At 42.6% G+C, this 24,509-nt stretch overlaps 1 protein-coding gene across 2 annotated transcripts in view; it reads right to left on the bottom strand.

Moving 5' to 3' along the window:
• LOC140476871 (protein LYRIC-like) overlaps positions 1-24,509 on the bottom strand; it is a 96,767-nt gene that overhangs the window by 44,196 nt on the left and 28,062 nt on the right. For both annotated transcript variants that reach the window (XM_072569742.1, XM_072569741.1), the window contains exon 3: positions 13,725-13,815. In XM_072569742.1, coding sequence (XP_072425843.1) covers positions 13,725-13,815 — 91 coding nt within the window. The remainder of the gene's footprint in view (positions 1-13,724; positions 13,816-24,509) is intronic.

The raw sequence follows: 24,509 nt of genomic DNA, 5'->3' as shown, positions 1-24,509 counted from the left end.
CTTTGGATCATGAGAGTAGATTCTGTAGTAGAGGAGAAAAATAAGATCATAGACAATACAAATCAAATTCAATAGAAACATCTGACGAGATTAGTTCGCCTGTGACTGGATTAAAGTGTTAAGTGCTAATGTTGAGCGCTTAAACACCACCTTACACTGGGTTATGAGCTTTCACACTTCAGAGAAAGATTTACTGCTGCAGGAACATAAGACAGCAGTGTGAATATGACATTCCAAAATAACAAGTACATTTTCTCTTGGGAATGCAAATTACACTAGTTTGAGTTTGTACATATGACACGGGGTAAACCGTTCTGCTAATTTAAACACAACACACAGAGAAGCTCACCTTATACTGTAATCTGTTAAATTTCAAGAGGCAAAGAAACATCCCAGATTTCACTATTTAAAACATAAACTAACAATTTATTCTTTAAGTCCAACAGAAAACATTAAAAACACTATTTACAACTCCCTTCCCCTAAACTGATCTTTTACCTCCCACTCTACAATACTGGTCCAAAAATAAACTCTGATTAAGATTGACAAAACAAAAAAAATCATATTTCAAAACCAGTCAGCTTTGTTGATTTTCCTCAGTAGATTTTTCTCTGGGTTTTCCTGGGTCGCCTCTTCTTCTTTTCTTACGGACAGGTACCTTTCAGAGAGCATTTTGGCTAACAGTCTATACTTGTTGGTTTTCTTGGCAGTTCTCTCCCTAACTGTTCAAAATGTCCAGTTTTATATCCCAAAACATTGGATCTTTTAGATTCTCTACAGTGTGGAAACAGGCCCTTCGGCCCAACAGGTCCACACCGACTCTCTGAAGAGTAACCCATCCAGTCCCATTTCCCTTTGACTAATGCACCTAACAATATGGGCAATTTAGCATGGCCAATTCACCTGACCTGCACATCTTTGGACTGTGGGAGGAAACCCGAGCACCCGGAGGAAACCCACGCAAACATGGGGAGATTGCGTAAACTCCATGCAGTCATCCGAGGCTTGAATCGAATCTGGGACCCTGGTGCTGTGAGGAGCCACCGTGTCGCCTCATTGGTTTGATGTCATGAAAATGCTAAAGTCCAATTCAATTGGATTTTGGTATCAGGTGCATAATTTAAACGGTTTGACCATATTTGAATTTGTTTTTGTTCCATGGCCTCGCAACTCCAGCTATATGATTCAACCAAGTATTACATTTTTATCTTGTTCAGCACTCTGTGCTTTCGGCCAGTCCTTGCTAGCTTCCTCCCTCTTTCTCTCAAAGGTACAGTACACATCTATACCTTCATAACAATATAACGCAAAATAATGTTTTATGTATTTTAAGTAAATAGCCCCTTAAAAATAAAGTATGTTGGCGCATCAGTTAGAATTAAATTTTGTGAACTGCGAAGTTGGAAGTGTAGTTATTTAGTTTCGACATAACATCACCGCTATAAGAATTTTTCTTTTAAAAAAGTCCTCATTAAACTCTTCACAAATTCCTTCCTCACTCAGGAGGCTAGTGCCATTACACTTCAAACTGGACCGCAAAATTAGTTTGTTCATTTAAGGTAGTTCTTCTGCTTCCATGCTATTGAGAATGTAGCGGCATAGCGATAACGTCACCAGACTAGTAATCCAGAGCCCTAGGTTAATTCTCTAGGGTCATGGGTCAACTCCATGGCAGATGGTGAAATTTAAATTTAATAAAAACGTGGAATTAATGGAAACCGTGTAACCATTACTGATTTCGCTAATAACCATCTAAAATTCACTCATGAGATGTGCTCAATGCTGGCTGGATCAGAATTTAGTTCCCATCCCTAATTGCGCTCAAGAAGAGATGGTGAACAGACTTTTTGAGCTGCTGCAATTCATCTGGCGTAGGTACACATAATATTATTAGTGTGTTTCAGAATTCTGACCCAGTAACTTCCCTGGAATGGCAATGTATTTCAAAGTCAGGATGGTAAGTGGCTTGGAGAGGAACTAGCGGTTGATTTGTGACATGTAGGTGATGGACAGGCTTAAGGAAGTCAGGAGGGAGTTACCACATTCCTGATGAAGGACTTATGCCCAAAACGTCGACTCTCCTGCTCCTCATCAAACCAGCGGACAAGGGGAGTGCAGTGGTAGTTTGGTACTCTGACCTCTACACTGCTGAAGCCAGGCGTTAACTCGAAGACACCTTCTCCTACCACATCCTCGTCCATGACCTCACCTCCCATCACCAAACCATCATCTTCCAGACCGTACACAACCTCATCACCTCAGGGGATCTCCCACCCACAGGTTCCAATCTCCCAGTTCAGGAATGCCGCACCACCCGGTGCTATCTCCTACTCAAGATCCACAAGCCTGACTACCCTGATCGGCCCATCATTTAGGCCTGCACCTGCCCCACCGAATTCACTTCCACCTACCTCGATATCGTTCTATCCCCCGGCCCAGGAATTCCCCACACTCGGGACATCACCCACACTATCCAACTCCTCCAAGACTTCTGTTTCCCTGGTCCCCAATGCCTCATCTTTACCGTGGCCATCCAGTCCCGAAACACCTCTATCCGCCATGACAAGAGCCTCCAAGCCCTCAGTTTCTTTCTCGCCCAACGTCCCCACCAGTACATGTCCGTTGACACTCTCACTTGTTTGGCTGAACTGGTCCTTACCTTTAATAATTTCTCCTTTCAATCCTCCCACTTGCGCCAGACGAAAGGGGTAGCCATGGGCCCCAGCTACGCCTGTCTCTTTGTCATCTATGTAGAACAGTCCATCTTCCGCAGTTACACCGGCACCACTCCCCACCTCTTCCTCTGCTATATTGATGACTGCATCTGCGCCACCTCGTGCTCCCATGAGGAGGTTGAACAGTTCATGAACTTCACCAACACATTCCACCCTGACCTTAAATTCACCTCGACCATCTCAGACAGCGCCACCCCCCCGCCTTTCTTGGACCTCCATCTCCATCAGAGACTGACTCAACACTGACATTTTCTACAAACCCACCAACTCCCACAGCTACCGGGATTACACCTCCTCCCACAAAAATGCTATTCCTTATTCCTCTGCCTCCACCGCATCTGCTCCCAGGAGCACCAGTTCCACCAAAGAACACACTAGATGACCTCATTCTTTAAAGACCGCAATTTCCCCTCCCACGTGGTTGATGATGCCCTCCAGCACATATCATCCACATCCCGCACCTCTGCCCTTGAACCCCACCCCTCCAACTGCAACAAGGAGAACCCTCCCCGGTTCTCACCTTCTATCCACCAATCTCCATATATATCGCATCATCCTCCGCCACCTAGAAACAGACCCCACCAGAGATATATTTCCCTTCCCACCCCATCTGCTTTCCATAAAGACCCTTCCCTCCATTGGACCTCATCAGGTCCACGCCCCCTCCTGGCACGCTCCCCTGCCATGACAGGAATTGCAAAACCCGTGCCCACACCTCCCCCCTCACCTCTGTCCATCCCCCCAAAGGAGCCTTCCACATCCATCAAAGTTTCATCTGAACTTAGATACATCATTTACTGTATTCGTTGCTCCTGATGAGGACTCCTCTACACTGGGGAGAGGGACGCCTACTCACAGAGCACTTCAGAGAACACCTCTGGGACTCCTCACCAACCAACCTCACCGGCTGAACACTTCAATTCCCCCTCCCACTCTACGAGGACATGCAGGTCCTGGGCCGCATCTATCGCCACTCCCTTACTATCAGACGCCTGGATGAACAGCACCTCATCTTCTGCCTTGGCATCCTCTGACTGTATGGCATCAATGTGGATTTCATCAATTTCCTCAGTTCCCCACCCCCCACCTTATCCCAGTTTCTACCTTCCAGTTTGGCACTGCCCTCATAACCTGCCCATCTTTCTTCCCATCTATCTGCTCTACCCTCCCCTCCAACCTATCACCTTTACCCGCACCTCTATCCACCTATTGCACTGTCAGCTACCTTCCTCCCAGCCCCATCCCCTCTCCCATTTATCTCTCCATTCCCCAAGGCTCCCACCCTCATTCCTGATGAAGGGTTTTTGCTTGAAATGCTGATTCTCCTGCTCCTTGGATGCTGCCTGCCCTGCTGTGCTTTTCCAACACATTTTCTGACTCGGACTTTCCAGTATCTGCAGTCTTCGCTTTCTCCTAGGGAGTTACCCGAGAGCTGCAGAATTCTAGCCTCTGACTCGGCCTTGTAGTCGCAGTTTATAAATAGATAATTTACATTCCTGAAGAAGGGCTTATGCCTGAAACGTCAATTCTCCTGCTCCTCGGATGCTGCCTGGCCTTTTGTGTTTTTCCAGCATTATATTTTTCAACTCTGGTCTCCAGCATCTGCAGTCCTCACTTTCTCCTCCTTTATAAATATAGTCCACTTCAATTTCTGGTCAATGGTAACCTCCAGGATATTGTTAATAGGGGATTAGATTAGATTAGATTACTTACAGTGTGGAAACAGGCCCTTCGGCCCAACAAGTCCACACCGCCCCGCCGAAGCGCAACCCACCCATACCCCTACATCTACCCCTTACAACATTCAAGACCGTGTTTTTTTTAGATTAGATGTAGTGATAGTTATGCCATTGAACTACAAGTAACCATGTTGAGATTCTCTTTTGTTACAGATGATCATTCCCTAGCAGCGGTGTTGCACAAATGTTACTTGTCTTGAGAACATTATTTTGCTTTAATTTTTCTCTTTTTATTTAGAATTGAATTGAAGTCAATAACTGAATTATGAATAGCAACTTGCTCTTAAAAGTCTGATATTTGCTCGTTGGAACTTCCCTGGAAAGATAATTCAGGTTAATTGCTGCTCTGATGATACTGCAGACCATTTATCATTGAGATGTTGTTACACTGAGGGACTGGCAGCTTGCTGGATGTTGAATTGGTCAAATAAAGGAGGTTCAGTTCTGGCCAGCCAACGACAGACTATATTTAAAACAAAAAAGAAAACAAAGTGTAAACTGGTAGTGTCTGGGATTTTGGATTGGAGATTGGAGACAGGTTTGCTTTAGAAGTTGCTGGACTAGAAAGATTTACTTTGCTTTGCTCTCTCTAGTCATTCTCCACTAAATGATTTGTTGAAAGTTCTGAGAAAAGAATCCCAACTGTGACATAAGTATGTCTCTAGCAGTCTGTGGAAGCTATTTGTATTGACCACTGACTTCAGAGTTCAAGCCACATGTACAGTCCTATGTGACTGTACTAGGATTTCATGAAGACCTGGCATTCTTTTATTGCCTTTTCTAAAATTTGTCCCTCAACTGTGTCTGTTTGTCTGTCTATGTCATATCATAGTGATATTAATATTCAAAGAAGACTGAGCTTTAATCGTGGATGTTGATTAGACCGCTTTGCAGTTTGTGTGTGTTCTGCTAAAGTTACATTCTTAATAATAAATTGTTCGTTTTTGCTGAACTTACAAGATTTGTTATTTTTGCAAGTTTGGTCAGGAACAATGGAACAACTTTGAGGGTCACTAGATGTTTTAATCCTACTGTGTTGCAATTACAAAGCAAATCTGGTTGGTTTGCTATTCCTCAGTTACAACACCTACCACTTTTCAGAACAAATCTAGACATTATCCAGGTCTTGCTGCATTTCGACATGCAGAGCTTCAGTAACTGAGTAGTCACAAAAGGTGCGAACATTGAGCAACCATCATCACTTCTCACCTTATGATGGAAGGAAAGTCATTGATGAAGCAACTGAAGATGATTGGACCTTCAAAATTACTCTGAGGAAGTCCAACAGAGACATTCTGCAGCAGAGATGACTACCCTTCAGCAATCATAACCATCTTCCTTCTGTGTCAGAAATGACTCTAACCAGGTTTTGCCTGATTCTCACTGACTCCACGCTTGATGCCACGCTCAGTCAAAAGCAGCCTTGATAACAGAGGCAGTCATTCTCGCATCATCTCTGGAACTCAGCTCTTTTGCCCATGTTTGAATTAAGGTGGCAATGAGGTCAGGAACAAGTGGCAGAAACCAAAGGTTATTGCTGACAAGTGCTGCAGGATAGCACTGTTGATGACACCTTCCATCACTTTTATGATCAAGAATGATCTGAGGGGTCAGTAATTGGCTGGGTTGGATTTTACCTGCTGTTTGTATACATGATATACCTGAATAATTTTTGACACTGTTGGGTAGATGTCAGTGTTGTAGCTGAACTAGAAAAGCTCGGGGAGAGGTGTGACAAATTCTGGAGCACACATCATCATGTATGTCTATTGTCAGAATGTTGTCAGAGGCCATAGTCTTTGCAGTACCCAGTGACTCCAACTGTTTCTTCATATCATGTGGAGTGAATTAAGTTGGCTGAAGACTTGCATCTGTAATGCTGGTGACCACTCGGCACTTCTGGCTGAAGATTGTTGCAAACACTGCAGCCTTCTCTTTTGCAATGAGTTGCTCATTGCCCTCATTATTGAGGATGGGGATATTTGTGGAAGGGACAAAACTTGACATATAAACATAAGAATAGGACAAGTAGGCACTTCAGCTCCTTGAACGCACACCATTATGCAATCAATGCTGATCTGATTGCTTTTTCAATTCCACATTCCCTGTTATCCCTGATAACCCTCCATTTCCTGCCCAATAAAAATCTATCCATTTTGGTCTTTAAAATATTCAATGACCTAACCACATTCTGAATATCACACTGGTAAATCTATACTGCACTCCTTTTAAGGTCAATATCATCGCCACAAGGGAAGCTGTAAGGACATTACACCCCCAACCCACCAGACTATTTGAGTGTTCACTGTATCCAGATTTTATCATATACAAACATTCAGTTCTATCCATATTTGTTTGAAAGCAATGGTCTCACATTTGCATTGAGATCCATTTGCTCCCATTTTTCCTATTCATTAATCTGTCACCATTTCCTTGTGATTTTATACTTTCAGCAAAACTACTTGCTACACCACATATCTTTGCATAATTGGAAAACGCTGATTCATTCAAACGACATGGGTCAACTTCTTAGAAAACTCAAATTTAATTTGAAACTTGGAAGATTAGCTGTAATTAGGGTGAACCTATAAGCAAAATAACATTCACTACAAGAAAGAGGGATGACATTAATTAATAACATAATTAGAACCATAATATAAGGAACATTTTAAAACTGATGGAGGTGAAGTGTTCTGTGAGAGAATTGTTAAATGGATGACAAATCCCACGAGGAAGGGAGTGTGCTGCACTTGGGGTCTTCTGCTCAGTTGAACTACTGTCATGGGGATGATCTTTCAGAGCACACCTGGTTAACTGAACCGGATCATGAAGGCAGTAAATTAACAGCAGCCCTAAGGGATCATTAACTGACAAGAATACACCTTACTTAAGAACAAATCTTCTGCGTTGCACTGAATCATAGAAAATGGCTAAAGGAGTAGGCCATTTGTTCCTTTGAGCCTGCTCCGCATTCACTATGATCATGGCTTATCATCCAACTCAGTCCCCTGTTCCCCAGTCCCTGACCCCTTTAGGAACTAAATCAAACTCCTTCTAGCCAACACTGAATGTTTGGCCTCAACTGCTTTCTGTGGCAGAGAATTCCACAGGCTCACCACTCCCTGAATGAAGAACTTTTCCCTCATCTCAGTCCTAAGTGGTCTACTCTGCATCCTTTGACTGCGACCTCGATTCTGGGCTCCCCAGTCATTGTTAACATCCTGTGCTTACCCCAAGTAGTCCGGTTAGAGTTTTCCAGGTTGCTACGGGCTCCCTCCATCTCACCCTCAGTCTTCTAAATTCCAGTGAAGGTAGTCCTAACTAATAGAGCCTCCCTTCATAACTAAGTCCTGCTATACCAGAAATTAGTCTGGTAAACCTCTGCTGCATTCCCTCCATAGCCAGAATATCCTACCTCAGATAAGGAGAAAAACTGCACATAATAGGCAATTAAAATCCTGTACAATAAGACCATAAGAAATAGGAATAGGAGTAGGCCATTTGGCACTAAAGTCTACTCCACCAAATAGGATCACGGCTGATCCAACATTCCTCGTATCCACTTTCCTTTGTAACCCTTGGCTTCCCCTACTGATCAAGCATCTATCTCAGAGGAAGACATTACTATTTCTGTACTCAAATCCTCTTGATATGAAGGTTAACAAATCATTCGCTTTCTTCGTCTGTTGCATCTGCATGCTTACTTTCAGCAGCTGGTGTAGAAGAACAACCAGATCCAGATGCACTTCCTCCTTTCTCAATATATCACCAAATAATTTACTTTCCTGTTCTTGCTACCAAAGTGAAGATGATACAGGTAGAGAGCACAGAGATGAAGAGAAATCTGATTCCCTTAGAAAACTGTGCAATTTTGGGATTCTGCTTTAGAAGGCGGTGCGGTGGAAGTGAGACCATTGACTACTTTGAAAACCGTGAATGATTGTCTGCCTGACAAGAATCTATCAGAGGTTATCAGGATAGATGGGAATGTGAAATTCAAAACACAAACTGTTTCAGCCACAACCTTATTGAATAGTGGAGTTGACTTAGAGGATCAAACGGTCTACTTTTGCTCTACTTTGTATAAGATAAAAAAGAAGTGGCCAATTCTGATTGTTCTGTCAACCAAGTGCTTGGCTCACTTTGAGATCCATTTCCAAGATCAATTTTACCAGATTCCTCTGCCATTTCCTGAAGAGCTCACCTTGAACAGCAGACAACAAGTGCTGCTAAAAAAAAAATCACCTCTGATCTTCTAATAATTTAATCAGATTTAACTGGCCAAGTTACAGCTGAATTGCTCTTCATGAAAAAATGTTTAATCTCTACATGATTGTATTCCTTGAATCTTCATAAGTGAAAAGTGGATTTATGAATATATACCTTGGCAAGAATTACAAATCCCCCTGTGAATAAATACTACTTTAGCTGACTAAAGTGTTAAAAAGACATTTTTGTTACTTAGTCTCTTACTTTGAAATGATCAGAAAAACAAATACTTCACTGGCTGCAACTTGCAGAAATATTTCAGTGAATGCACTAACTTACAGATATATTTTCTTCTCAATTGAAAATATGTTTTCTTTCTTTAAAAAAAAAATGACCACTGACATACACTGTCTTACACCTATGCTTACAGGAATTCAATTGATACGAAGTCAGCTGCAACTGTACCACCTTCAGTTCAGGACTGCGGCTCAGTGTGTGGTACTCCAGCCTTAGAGTTTATGACTCACTTCAGGGCAGAATTTTATTAAATTCTGGATTAGTGGTGCTGGAAGAGCACAGCAGTTCAGGCAGCATCCAAGTAGCTTCGAAATCAACGTTTCGGGCAAAAGCCCTTCATCAGGAATAAAAGAGGGCTTTTGCCCGAAACGTTGATTTCGAAGCTACTTGGATGCTGCCTGAACTGCTGTGCTCTTCCAGCACCACTAACCCAGAATCTGGTTTCCAGCATCTGCAGTCATTGTTTTTACCTCGACAATTTTATTAAAGCCTGTTCATGGGATGTGGGAAATGTGGCCTGCATTTACTGCCCGTGTTTCTTGGCCAATATACGCCTCCAGCTTGCTGCAATGCTCCAGCACAGCTCAGCACAAGACAGAAGAACAGCACCTCACTTTCAGCTTGGGAACTCTATAGCCTTCTGAACTCAATGTTGACTGTCACAAAGGTGTAGGTACGTACTGTAGTCTTAAGAGGGAGAGGAAACCAGCAAGGACTGACTGAAAGCATAGTGTGTCTGGAACAATTTAAAAATATAACACTTGGTTGAAATAAATAGCTGGAGTTGTGTTGTCATGGAACAAAAACAAATTCACATTCGACCAATCGGTTTAAATTATACCACAGATACCGAAATCCAAACAAACTTGAATTTTACTATTTGGGATGACATCAAACCAATGAAACGATCCAATGTTTTGCGGTATAAAACCAGACATTTTGAACTGTTAGGGGGAGAACAGCAAAGGGTACCCACAAGTATAGACTGCTAGCCGAATACTTTTCTGAAAAGGTATTGGTCCACGAGAAAAGTTGTGCAGCAGAAGACCGAAGAAAAAATGACGCAGGAAAACACAGGGGGAATCTACAGAGGAAAATCAGCAAAGATGGCTCGTTTTAAAACGTGATTTTTTTTTAATGTTCATCGGGGTTTTTTTCTCAAATTAGACCAGTATGGGGTTGTTTTCATTGGAGAAAAGAAGGTTTAGGGGTGATTTGATAGAGGTGTACAAGATGATTAGGGGGTTAGATAGGGTTGACAGCGAGAACCTTTTTCCACGTATGGAGTCAGCTATTACAAGGGGGCATAGCTTTAAATTAAGGGGGGGTAGATATAGGACTGATGTTAGGGGTAGGTTCTTCACTCAGCGAGTCGTAAGTTCATGGAATGCCCTGCCAGTAGCAGTAGTGGACTCTCCCTCTTTATGGGTATTTAAGCGGGCATTGGATAGGTATATGGAGGATAGTGGGTTAGTGTAGGTTAGGTGGGCTTTGATCGGCGCAACATCGAGGGCCAAAGGGCCTGTACTGCGCTGTATTCTTCTATGTTCTATGTTCTATTAGAGTGTGAGAGGTGAAAGGTATGTTTAAGAGAAAACAGTTGTAAATAGTGGTTGTTTTAATGTTCTCTGTCGGACTTAAAGAATAAAATTGTTAATTTTTACTTGAAATAGTGACCTCTGGGATAGTCCTTTGCCTCTCAAAATTTAACCGATTACAGTGTGAGGTGAGCTTGTGTATGTTGGGTTTAAATTAGCAGAGGGGTTTAGCCCCTATCATAACAACTTCAACAATTTTAGGGTTTGAGGCCCCTTTGCCTATGTCTTTACCTCAACCCCCACACACCAGGCTTTGTTATCACACTGCCTACTATTACATACAACCAATCTAGAGCCAGTAATTGTCAACTAAGCTATTCATTCATCCATGCTGTTCATTAACCACTCCTTTGTCTGTCTGACTGTTCTCCTCCCGCTTTGGACTCTATTCCGCCTATTATTTACTCCTTACTCCAACTACCCTATCTTGTGCATAAAAAACAACTTTTCTCTAGCCACCATCGGTTCTGAGGAAGGATCACCGGGCCTGAAATGTTAACTCTGACTTCTCTCCAAAAATTTGGAGCCATTATGGCTTTCCAGCAATTTCTGCTTTTCAGCATCTGCAGTTCTTTCGGTTTTTATTTATCACCTGATCTTGGTGTCCTGAACAATATTTAAACTTCAACGAACATCAGAAGAGAAAAAAAATCTCCTGGTCACTATTGTTAGATGAAAACAACTTTTTGAATTAGTTTCTGTCTTTAAATGTCAGTACACTTCAAAAGTGGCTTAATGTCCCGTGTGCAGGGACATCCTGCGGGCATAGAAGACACACTAATGGCAATTTCCTTTATCAACTGCACACTCACATGAACAGTTGAGCTAGTAGACTGAACTCAGCTCCTGTACAACATCAAGATCTCCACAAGCTAAATGAGGGCAACAGAAGAGAAATTGGTGGCAATCAAGAAATTGCTAATGCAGTAAGCACAGATAAAAAGTGTTGTTAGAACAATACAAGTTCTCTCTTTTCTTTCCGGCTCTAAAATACATCAACTTTTACCCCCCCTTTTAACCTAGGAGTAGAAACCAGATGAATAAGTATTTCATATAGGGGAAACATCAGCTTATGAACCTTATGAAGAATGAACCTTCCTTGGGATTGTTGCCAGGAATCGGTTCCAAAATTGTCAAAAACAAACAACCCCTTATCGAACAAGGCATCCTTTTTGTACAACCCTAAATAAGGTGTGAAGAGAGATTCTAAATTATTCAACACAAACAGTTGGCAGTTAAATAAAATCTTTCATTTAGCTTCCCCCCCATATAAACTGTTGAATGATTCTAGCCTTAAATATTGAAGGAAAATGCTGAAATGTTGGAACACGTACCAAAAAGATCCAATATCTAGGGACTCAGTAATAGTCTTATAAACCCATTGGGATTATATTTGGTAAGGATCATGCAAATGCAATTCAATTTGGTCCTGTGGGTTTGAATATGAACACTGCTACTGTTATTCCCCATGACATTACTTTTCCACCAACTAGTTGCTATTTGCTTTGCTAGAAGATTCCAAGATCTTGATTTATTTATTCGCTGTGGTCCTTCAGCTAGATTTTTAGTTTGTACTTAAATTTTGCACAGTTGTACATTTCAATGAAGCCTGGCACACAGTATTGGAACTACAGTTTTTCAGAGATTCTTTCCATCCACAAACAAAGAAGCAAAGTTTAAATTTTTGGAAAAAACCTTCACAGAAAAGTTAATCTTTAGTGGATTATTACAAGCAAAATTGATTTACAATTTAGATTATCTGCTGACTCAAATTGAAATACCTTATTATTGTTAAAATTCAATCTCTACCCCCCTTTAAACGGCATGGGCAGCAGATGCATGGGAATAGTACCAGCTTCCCTCCTGGTCACACACGATCCTAACAGACAACTACAGCACCACTCTTTCACTTGTTGCTCTTCTCTCCCGACTCATGGGACGTGCATATCGCTGGTTTATTTCCTGTCCTAGTTGCCCTTGAGAAGATAGTGGTGAACTGCCTTCGTGAACCACTGTAGGTAGACCCACAAAGCCAGTAGGGAGGGAATTCCAGAACTTTTATCCAGTGACACTGAAGGAATGGCAATATATTTCCAAGTCAGGATGGTGACTAGCTTGCAGCGGAACTGTTCTGAAGAACAATCATTGAACCAGAACAGTAACTCCGTTTTCTCTCCACCAGATGCTGCCAGACCTGCTGAGATTTTCTAGGATTTTCTGTTTTTGCTTTTGGCTTCCAGCAACCACAATTCTTGGGTTTTCTTGGAATGTTAAGGGGCAACAGTTCGACTGCCTTTTACTGGAGTTGGACATTGCCTGGCATTTATGTGGCCGGAATCTTAGTTGCCACTTTTCAGTCCAAGCCTGGATAGTTTCTAGGTCTTGCTGCGTTTGGACATAAACTGCTTTAGTATCTGAGGAGACATGAATGGTCCCAAACACACTGCAATTATCAGTAAAATCCCCACTTCTGAGCTTAGGTTGGAGGGAAGACCATTGACGCAACAGCTGAAAATGACTGGGCACATGCTGAATCTCCTACAGTAATGCCCTGGAGTTAAGGTGACTGACCTCCAACAACCACAATCATCTTCCCATGTGCCAAGTATGACTTCAACCAGCAAATAATTTTCCCTCTAATTTCCATTGATTCAGGTTTTGCTCGGGCTCCTCGATGCCATACTTGGTGAAATACGGCTTTGATGTCAAGGGCTGTCAGTTTCAGCTCCTCTGGATCCTGAAACTCCTTCCATAACAGCACTAAGGACGCACCGATACCAAAGCAACTGCAACAGTGGAAGGCTACAGCTCATTACCACTTAAGACCAACTAGGGTCAAGCAATCAATGTTGGCCTTGCCAGTGACACCCACACCACAAGAATTAGTAAAAACCAGTTTATCAATGAAAAGAGACATATGTTGCCAAAGCTTTTCCACCTTGTACTTATCAAGACAAATAAAGAATGCAAAATTTCAAATGATCATAAATTATACCTTAGGAGAACAGGGTACCGACTGGTCAGCTAGTCTGATTTGCTAAGGTGATGCCATCATGGGAAAAGTGCTGGGGAATAACAAGACTCCCAGATATTTGAAAATAAATGCAACATTAACATATTCTTGAACTATAAGACTGATATCCCACCTTCATCAGTTTCTTTCCCTTCAGCCCAGTTCTGTGGCTCCTCCTGCAATTGTTTCATGTCTGCCTTTGGCTTCTTCTTGTTTTTCTTTGTCTGTCAAAAAAGATGAAGGATCAGTTTTTCTCAGACAAATGGCCAACTTGACTCAGAGCTGGTAAATATGAGGCCAAATCTATATTTATTCCTCTGTCACTTAAGTGCTAAGTGACCTTTTTAAGCAATGTTGCATATCTGTTTGACTGGGTGCACTGTAGCACAAGAAAAGGTCATTTAATATAGATTTAACAGCACAGAGACTATTAGCATTGTCTTGTTTTCCTTTTGTCTACATATGCCTGCAAAAACATTACAACTAACACTACGTTTAACATGGGGGAAAAAAAAATCATATTACATTATACTACTTCAATAACTTTAGTATTTTTGGCTCAGCAGTCCATTGAAAATGAAGAAACCTAAAACAGGACTTTAAAATCTTGGCTGCATCACGGAAATGAAGTGACTTTTCAAAAGGAAACATTGGAGACTATCAAATATGCAAGGAGACAGACGGTGATCCATTCACATGCATCTGTACACATTATACCACTGTAGTTTGGACAATGAATGCCTTGGTTAGACAAATAATGCAGAGGACAAGGGTTCAAATCTCAGTGTAGTGGTTTCTGAATTTGACTCACGACTGAAAACTGCTCAAAAGAGCTGATATGACTGTCAAATCAACATGTTCACAGCTGGGTTGCAACTACCTAGAATGAAAGACTGGTAATACAGAAACCATTGCCAAACAGTCTGCAACCTTGGCATTGCTGTCTTTGGCTAAAGCTATGTCACAAAAAAAATCTTTCACTTCACTAATATCCATTTTTCCCTTGCATCAGCTACAGACGTAGGTAGGTCACTACAGTGTAGATAGAAACAAACAGAGGACTACCAGACTAATGGCATTTACAAGTCCGTTGAAGACACCACCACTGATGGTAGCCTTTCGAATCTCAGATGGCGACGAAACAAACTACAGACGGGAGATGGAAGACCTGGGAAAACAGTGCACCGAGAACAACCTAACTCTCAATGCCAGCAAAACCAAGGAACTCATTCCTGACCTTGAGCAGGATGTTACTCATGCCCTCCTACACAGAGGTGGAACGAGTGGAATGTGTCAAGCTCCAGGGAGTGGTCATCCACAACAAGCTTTCTTGGGGGATCTAAGATGGCGGTGATCTGAGAAGATCACACTGCAGAGTTTTGCATCGCAGCAGGAGCAGGATGGTCCTTTAACCCGCCCAATCCAGGTCATCAGGATTTCTTGGGGCGTTGGAAAGAATGTGAAGCCCCAAGAAACATTTAAAAATTGACATACCTGTATTTGCAGTTGTCCAGAAATGCCTAAAAAGGGAGGAGGAGCATCCGAGGTTGGGTCTGCAGCTCAGCCTGCAGCAGCCTTGGAGCCGATTATTCTCCAGGACCTGGTGAACCAGCTCTCGAAATCTCGTGAGATGCTGGGGCAACAGATTGAAGAGGAGCTGGCTCCAGTCGCTCTCATACTGCAGAAGCATGAGCAGCAGCTGGGAGACCTGGAGAAGAGGACAGATGAGGTGGAGCACAAAGTCACAGTGGTGGAAGCTGATGCCAGTTCATACAAGGATGAGATCCAAGCCCTGGAGACGCAGGTTTGTAATTTGCGTGACCAGGTGGATAATCTTGAAAACAGGGGCAGGAGAAAAAACATTCGGATCATCGGTCTGCCTGAGGTGAACAACCTGTGGAATTTGTTGAAGATTGGCTTCCGAAATTCCTTGACTTGGAGACTGGCATGAGAGGGTTGAAGATAGAGAGGGCTCACTGGGTCGCAGCGCGGAGTTTGGGTCTGGGTCGACGCCCTCGTCCTTTCCTGGTGCGGTTCCATCATTACCGGGATAAGGAGAGTGTCATGGAGGCTTCCAGGCTCCAGGGGAAGGATCCAAAGGCCCTAATTTACAAGGGGTCTAAGATCATGTTTTTTCAGGACTTCTCAGCGGTGGTGATCCAGAAATGAAAATCGTATGATGGTGTCAAGAGAAGACTGAAGGAGCTTGGGATTCAGTACTCCCCGAGACATCCGGCAGTGCTTCGGATCACCTTAGATGGATCTATGCATCTCTTTGACGCATTGGAGAAGGAAGAGACTTTGTGGACAAACTAACCTAACTTAAACAATTGTAGTATGAATAAATATTGTTGCTTGGGTATGTGTTTATCATTCTGTTAAAGAAATGAAGGAAATCCAGTTGGAGCTTTGTTTTTCCCTTTTTTTGTCTATTGATAATAATTTGGTTCAAACTATGTCTGGTGGTGGTTAAGGTGTACATTTTAAATTTCTAAGTTAGGACATACCAAAGGATGGGTCGGGTATTTATTCCTTTTTTTTTAATAAAATAATTTTTTTTATTCATATTGATATTCTATGGGGTGTTTATTCTTTTTAGCTTGTGCTTGCGATGTGGCTCTAGCTGGGAGAAGTGAAGACGGTTGAGATGGTTAGATGCCTATTTATGGGCAGTTCAGGACGGGTAGTTGCCCCATCCAGGCAGGGGGTGAGTTCCCCTACTCAGCGGTATTGGCGCTTTATATGTTGGTTTGTCTTCTGGTTTTTGTTGTTTTTTATTTTTAATAATTTTGTATGTTCGTTAAATGTAGTGGTTTTAGTTTATGTAGTTTTTATCTTTGGTGGACCATGTGACACTAAGGCTCAGCAATTTGTGGTTCGGGTTCCTCCTCTCTGGAATTTAAATGTAATTGCAGAAGATTATTGCTAGTGATTTGATTAAATGGTGTACCTGGAATATCAAGGGAAGTCACTCACCAATTAAGGGGAAGAAGGTACCCTTGAGTCTTAGAAAGGAAAAGGTGGATATTGCTTTGTTACAGGACACACATTTGGAAGACAAGGAGCATCTGAAATTACAGCAGAATGGCTTTGACCGAATTTATTTTTCATCATTTAATACCAGAAGTAGGGGAGTGGCTATATTGGTTATGAAAAATCTCTCATTTAAATTGTTGGAATGTGTTAAAGACACATACGGGAGGTTTGTAATTCTTAAAGCCCTGATAAATGGGGAAGAATATGGTATTTTAAATGCTTATTGTCCCCCAGCTCTTCCTCTTAAATTCTAGGTAGATGCTTTTTCTAAACTGATAAGTCTCAAGTCTTGGCACATCATTATAGGGGGAGATTTTAACTGTCTCATGGACCCCACAGTAGACAGGTTGCCTAAAGGTCCCTCGATACCCTCTGTACAAACTAAACAGTTACTGGGTTTGTGTGGGGAATTAGGGTTGGTGGACGTCTGGAAGTGTCTTCACCCTACAGGTAGGAATTTCACGTTTTTCTCCAATCCGCACAGATGTCACAGGGGGATTGATTTTCTTTCTGACCCCTGCGGTAACCCTGGATCTGGTGGTATCCTGTACGATTGGTAATATTGCCATCTCTGATCATGCTCCACCTCATGGTTAAAATTAAGGCTGTTACAGTGGATTCAAGGTACTGGCGAATGGACCCCTTTATTCTCACGGACAGTAAGTTTGTAGACTATTTCTCTAGGGAATTTTGGGCATCAACATAGGCTCGGTTGATAGCTCATCTGTTCTCTGGGAAACTGCCAAAGCTTATGCCAGGGGGTGAGTTATTTCATATTCCACCAATAGGAAGTGGCAGAAGGGTGAGCAGCAACGTCTCCTTGAAGCATGGTTGAAGGCAGCTGAGGCCTATTTTGACAGACCCTCATTGGTCAAACTACAGAGGATTATGGCACTGTGGTCTGCACTAAATTCTGTGCTCACGCAGACGGCAAAGAAGGAGCTGGCTTTTGCAAAGCAAAGGTTATATGAGCATGGTGACAAGCCAGGTAAATACTTAGCATACCTTGCCAGAAAGAGAAGTGCCCCACAAACCATTAGAGCGATTAGGGAAGGGTCTGGGAACCTAACATGTGATTCTAAAAAGATTAATGTGGCATTCCAGAGATTCTACTCTAAGTTACATCAGTCTGAGAATTGAGAGGAGGGGCAGGCCAAAATGGAATCCTTTTTGTTAGAGATCTGAAGCTCCCAGGTGTGACTCCTGAACAACAGTCCTTTCTCAATGCCCCATCATCAGAGCGAGAAGTGCAGGAAGCTGTGAGGCAGCTTCAGAGTGGAAAGGCGCCCCATCCTGATGGACATCCTGATGAATTCTATAAGGAATTTATAAGTATACTGTCAGGCCCGATGCTGAATATGTTTAATGATTCATACAGTCATGAATGTCTCCCACCATCTCAGAGAGGCCAATATTTCACTTATCCTTTAAAAAAAAAGGATCCGGAAGACTGTGCTTCGTACAGGCCCATCTCACTCTTAAACGTGGCCTTTAAGATCCTCTCTAAGGCTCTCACGTTAAGGGTGGAGACTGTGTTACCTTCTATTATTAAAGAGGATGGGCTTCATAAAGGGTCGCAAATCCTCCAATAACGTTAAGGGGCTGCTTAACGTAATTCAAGCATACCAACAGCACACAATATAGGGATTGGTAATTTCTTTAGATGCAGAAAAGGCATTTGACCGAGTTGAGTGGCCATACCTATACTATACTCTAGACCGGTTTGGTCTGGGTGAAGTTTTCATAAGATGGATAAAGGTTCTCTACACTGTGCCTCTCGCGGCGGTCATTACCGCCGGGGTACGATCAAGCAATTTTAATATTTCTAGGGGCAGCCGACAGGGCTGTCCCCTTTCACCATTACTTTTTACGTTGGTGATTGAACCTTTGGCAGAGGCCATTCGTGGGGATCTCAATATATCAGCTCCAGAAGTGGGGTCAAAATTACATAAGATTGCGCTATATGCAGACGATGTTCTTATTTTCTTGACAAATCCAGCAGTTTCAGTGCCTTGCCCTATACAATGCATTCAAGCGTTTGGCGCTTTTTCAGGGTATAAGATTAATTTTGCTAAATCAGATGCTATGCCTATGGGTGGTCTTACCAAAGAGTTGGCTCTTGAGAGTGACTATAGATTCCCATTTAGGTGGCCACGGGGGGGGGGGGGGGGGTTGTGTATTTGGGCATATTCATTACTCCAGTTCTGGATTGGCTGTTCAAAGACAATTTTACTCAATTATTTGAAAAAATTAAACAAGATTTCCAAAGATGGTGGGCACTTCCAGTCTCATGGTTGGGTCGGATAGTACTTATTAAGATGAATATTCTCCCTTGTTTGCTATACCCTATATGGATATTCCCCCTGATTTTCAATAAACAAACACTCAGGAGACTGAGTTCAGCTCCTTTATCTGGCACCATAAATGCCCCTCATTAAATTAGCCAAACTGCAGTTGCCTCACAGATTGGCTGGGGGGGGCGGGGGGGGGGGGGGGGCGGAGGGAGTAGACCTTCTGGACACTAAAAATTACCAATTAAGCTTGCTTTTGACCTACATGAGTGATTGGGTGTGTGGGGACCCTCTTTCAATATGGCTAGATATCAAAGCATCCCAGGCACAGTGCCCCCCATACCAGTTTGCTGTTTTTGGACAAGGTGAGAACAGTTAGGGAATATTGCCATGACCTAATAGTCATCAATACTGTTAAAGCATGGAGGGCAATTCGGCAGACGGAAGGCAATATCGGCAAAACATCTTTGTTTACACTTTTCGTGGGTATGCCAGGTTTTCAACCAGGTATGATAGATTCAGGATTTAAACATTGGGCAGCTAGGGGTATATCTTGCATGGGTGATTTATTTGAGGGAGATATAATGATGTCCTTCAATCAGTTAGTACGGAAGTACGAGTTACCTAATAGAGACCTCTTTCGTTTTCTTCAAGTTAGGGATTTTATTCAAAAAAAGACCACACTTTTGACTGATCCCTACAAATCTGACATAGAAAGAGGGGTACTAAGGGCTAAGAGTACACTCTCTGTCAGTACTTTATATCACCAATTGGGGGTACCACTTCAGATGAGTCTGATCGACTCCGCAAGATGTGGGAAAGAGAGCTGGGTGTTGAAGTTTCTTCAGAGGCATGGGAGGATATTTTGGGAGAATACAAGGAAGATATCACTTCGCAATAGGACCCATGCTTAACAGTTGAATATTCTCCACAGGGTCCACTTAGTCCCAGACTGTTTGTCAAAATTTAAACCAGGGGTATCTTCAGCATGCCCCAAGTGCAAGGTCTGCACAGGCACTCTTACCCATTGCCTTTGGTCTTGTGACAGGCTTCAAACATATTGGAGCACTGTGGCGGGTGCAATGGAGAGGATTTTAGGTGTAGGGGTGGAGAAGGACCCTATTTCTCTCCTTTTGGGCCTATCCATTGTATTTCCTGCAGACATGTATAAGAAAAAACTTTTCAGTATTCTTACGTTCTGTGCAAGGAAGAATATCTTACTAGGTTGGATATCAGAAACCCCCCAGGCCTGTCGGGTTGGCGGAAGATTGTTATGGAGCATATTCCGCTGGATTTTCTCACAAATATGGTACACCACAAAACTGAGAATTTTTACAAGACAAGGCAACCCTTTTTGAAATACCTGGATTTATCTGCTACACTAACAAGGGCTTTTATATTGTCGTAATGATTGTGTTTCATGAGTCCAATATCCAGGGAGGAGGAACTGTAAATGTATGAGTGTTTTGTTTGGCTGAGCTGAGTTATTACTATTTATTTGTTTGTTGTTAGGTACTTATTTATTTAGTTAACTAGGTATTTTAGCTTTTTTTTAAATTTTATATTTCTCTATATACGCTTATACATTCGTATAGGAAGGTAGGTTGGGGAATTTTTTTTATTATTTGGATTTAATTTTGTACTATTTTTGTACTGTTTTGAATTGCATTGTTTTGTATTTGTTGTAATATTTAAAAATCTATTTTTTCTTAATAAAAATATTATTTAAAAAAAACAAGCTTTCTTGGATTCTTCATGTGGATGCGCTGGTTACAAAGGCCCAACAATATCTCTTCTTCCCCAGGCAGCTGAGGAAATTTGGCATGACGGTGAGTACCCTCGCCAACTTTTATAGGTACGCCATCGAGAGCATTCTGTCTGGATGCATCACTACCTGTTATGGCAACTGTACCATTCAAGACCGGAGACGGTTACAGAGAGTGGTGAACTTGGCCTGGACAATCACAAAAGCCAACCTCCCATCTATAGAATCCACCTACCAGGCCCACTGTCAAGGAAAGGCCACCAGCATTCTCAAAGATCCATCCCACCCTGGCAATGTTTTTCTACAACCTCTACCATCGGGGAGAAGGCACAGAAGCATGAACATGCATCAGCTGGTTTCGAAACACTTTCTACTCTATTGTTGTTAGAATAGACTTTGTCTGCACCTGTGTTTTTGTTTTTGCCGCTGTTTACCTATTATTTACTTATCTATGATACTTAACTCTGCGATTTACCTCTATTGCTCACAAGACAAAGCTTTTCACTGTGCTTCGGTACCCGTGTCAATAAATTCAAGTCAGAGGAGGCCATTAAGCCCATCAATTGTGATCTAATTGAATGCTCTGCCATTCAATTAGATCACAGTGTTCATCTCCTTCAATGCAACTTTTCCATAGTATCCCCATTTTCCTTGTTGATATTAGTCTCCAGAAACATTTTGACTTTGTGTTTAACATGCTCAATGATAGAGCTTCCACCACCCTCTTGGGTAGAGAGTGCCAAAAATTCAGAGGTGGAAAAGAGACAATTCTGGCATGAGTGCTTTTGATAAATTTTTTGATCGATAAAAAAACTGTAATTAACAGTTATCCAATGGTGACCATGTAACCATTGCCAACTGTCATAAAAACCAATCTGGATCATTCATGTCCTTCAAGAAAGGCAATCTACCCTTGACTGGTCTGGTCTATATGGCACTCCAGATTCATAACAATTTGGCTGACTCTTAGCCACTACTCTGGGCAATCAGAGAATGGCAATAAATGGCAGCCTGGCCAGCACTGCTCACAGCAGAACATTTTTTTAAATTGTCTCTCTTAGAGGAAGAAGCTGGTCCTTCTTTCACATACCAGCCTATCCACTGCTCTAATCCCATCTCAAAGAAAAGCAATAACACTAACAGGAACATCACGGTATTGCTAGTAATCGAAAGGCCTGAATCAATGATCTGGGGTTTCAAACTCAAATACTGCAATACCACCTGGGGAAATTCAACTGTGAACAAAGCAAATCAGCACAATAAGACCTAGTAGTAGTAATGGGGATATATAGCTTCCTGATGTCCATTAAATCCCAAAACAAAACAAACAACTCGGATGCTGTAAATCTGAAAGAAACAAAAATTGTGGGATAAACTCAGCAGGTCAAGCAGTATCTGTGGAGAGAAAGCAGGGTCCAGCGACCCTTCTACAGAACTTCTTCGCTCACCAATGCCCTTTAGAGTGAAAGCTCTGCTGTCCCTACCTGGCCTGGATACAATTCCTGACCCACAGCAACATGGAGAGAGAAAAAAAGACTTGCATTTCTGTAGTGCCTATCATGATTACTGGCCATCTCATTGCCCATTTACAGCTATAAAATATTTTTTCTAAGTACAGTCATTGCTGTAACTCAGCTGTCAATCTGCACGTAGCAAATGTCCACAGTGTGCAACTTGATAACAATTAGTTTTGTTATGGTGAGAAATGACATTTTCACAAGAATATCAAAAATAATTGTTCCCTTTAGATTGGTATTCTTGCAAGATATCGTGATAAAGACAAGACAAAAACGCTTCAACAAAAAGTAACTTCTTCACAGTTACATTTGTTCCACAACTAATAAAGGACAAATACTGGCCTGAACAACACAGACAATTCCCCTGCTCTTCGTTGAAATTGTGCTGTTGGATTTTGTGTTCACCTGAGACTGCAGAGTGGTCTTCAGATTGACACGTTATCCCAAAGACAGCATCTCCAAAAATGTAGTAGACATGTCAGCCAAATGTGTGCGCAAAAGTATGAACTGGGACTTCAACATACAACCTTCTAACCCAGAGACAAGAATGCTATCACCCAGTTGATTCTTAACTGTCCTCTGAAATGGCTTAAACAAAAAGTTAGCTCAGCACCAGTTTCTCAAAGATAATTCATACTGCTTTTGTTAGACTTGCGCACATCTTGGAAGTGAATAAAAATTCAAAGCATCATTGGAACACCTTCATACAGTTGTCAGTGCCTCGAGACCCACTACCACCTCGTTAAGGGACTTCAGAGAGCCAATACAGGGGAACATCGATTATCTGAACGTGATGGGCGGGTACTATTTCGTTCAGACAACCGATTATTCGATTAATCGATTAAATGCCTTTTCTCTGGGGCTCAGAGTTTTTTAAATCTGCTCCCCGTTCAGGAGGCTGCAGCAGGACACAACACGCGAGACCCTGCCCCCCACCCCGTCCAACGCCGGTCCCCCCCGACCTTGACCAACACCGGTCCCGCCCCCATCCAACGCCAGTTCTTCCCGCCCCCGACCCCATCCAACGCCAGTCCCCCCGAACCCGACCAACGCAGTCCCCCTGTCCCCAACCCTGTCCAATGCCGGTCCCCCCACCCCCGAGCAACGTGGCCCCTCGCCCCAACCCCGCCCAATGCCAGTCACCCCCACCCCCGTCCAACGCTAGTCCCTCCCGCCCCCGACCAACGCTAGTCCCCCTACCCCCAACCCCGTCCATCCCTGCCCCTGCCCTACCCCCAACCCTGTACACACCTGCCCCCTCTCCGGGGCAGCTGGACTGGACACCAACAACAAGACAGCTACTGCTGCCTTAGTGGGGTAAGTCTCCCAATAGCACACACACACACAACTTTTTACTGCAACTTTTGACAGGTTCCACCTTCACCCTGTACAGGACAATATTGTAGGGATTATCTAAAGGGGGGTGTTAGGGTACATCCCTGTGTATAACTCCAGGGAAAGTGTGGGGAGAGAGAGAGGGCGGACAGTCATTTGGAGACAGTGCCTGTTTAATCACTGTAAACAAACGACGTGATCACTGCTGGCAACACGTCTTTCCCGTAAGGTTTCCATCGGGACCTTGATATCTCCTTCGGATAATCTGATTTTTGGATAATCGGTATTCGGATAATCAAGGTTCCAGTGTAAATTGCAACACTATTTATCCCACAACTTATTCAGAGATTACGTTCCTCCCTTAATTACCATTGCCAAAACCAGAAAAACTGGCCATTCATCTGATTTGCTGTTTGTGGGGCTGTTTGATAGAAATGCTGTCCTGTATCTAACCAACATAACAACAGGATTTACACTTCAAAATTGTTGCTGGGTGTGAACTACTTTGAGAGTCCAGAGGCTATGAAATTGGAACTAATCTCTTTGATCTATTAACTCACTGCAAAGCCTTGCTTTTCCCAGGCTTTTCAGCCACTGGTTAATTTAGTTTGTTGAATGTCTGCGATCAACTCTTCAATCGCTGCGCAAGGTAGCAGTTGGCTTCAGAGCCTCAGTTCTGAGCACGAATCAGCTGTATATATTGTTTCCATCCTCCTTGGCATAAAACTAGGTTGTAATTTTGTGACATTTTGATACAACATCAATCAGACCTAATTAAGAATTAATTGCAAAGTTACCTGCCTTTTTCCTCACTTGCTTTGCCCTTCTATTTCCATCCCAAGTCCATAATAAACATTCTCATTCTGCACATGCCTTCCCCGAACCTGCCCTGGAACCCTTCAACTCAATGTAAACTTAAAGCCTCCCCTTAGAAAGGCTTGTATAACCAGTGGCTCTCCATGAAAGACATCAAC

This window comes from Chiloscyllium punctatum, chromosome 5 (assembly GCF_047496795.1).
Source record: "Chiloscyllium punctatum isolate Juve2018m chromosome 5, sChiPun1.3, whole genome shotgun sequence".
Lineage (NCBI taxonomy): Eukaryota > Metazoa > Chordata > Chondrichthyes > Orectolobiformes > Hemiscylliidae > Chiloscyllium > Chiloscyllium punctatum.
This window is presented reverse-complemented; position numbering and strand designations above follow the sequence as displayed.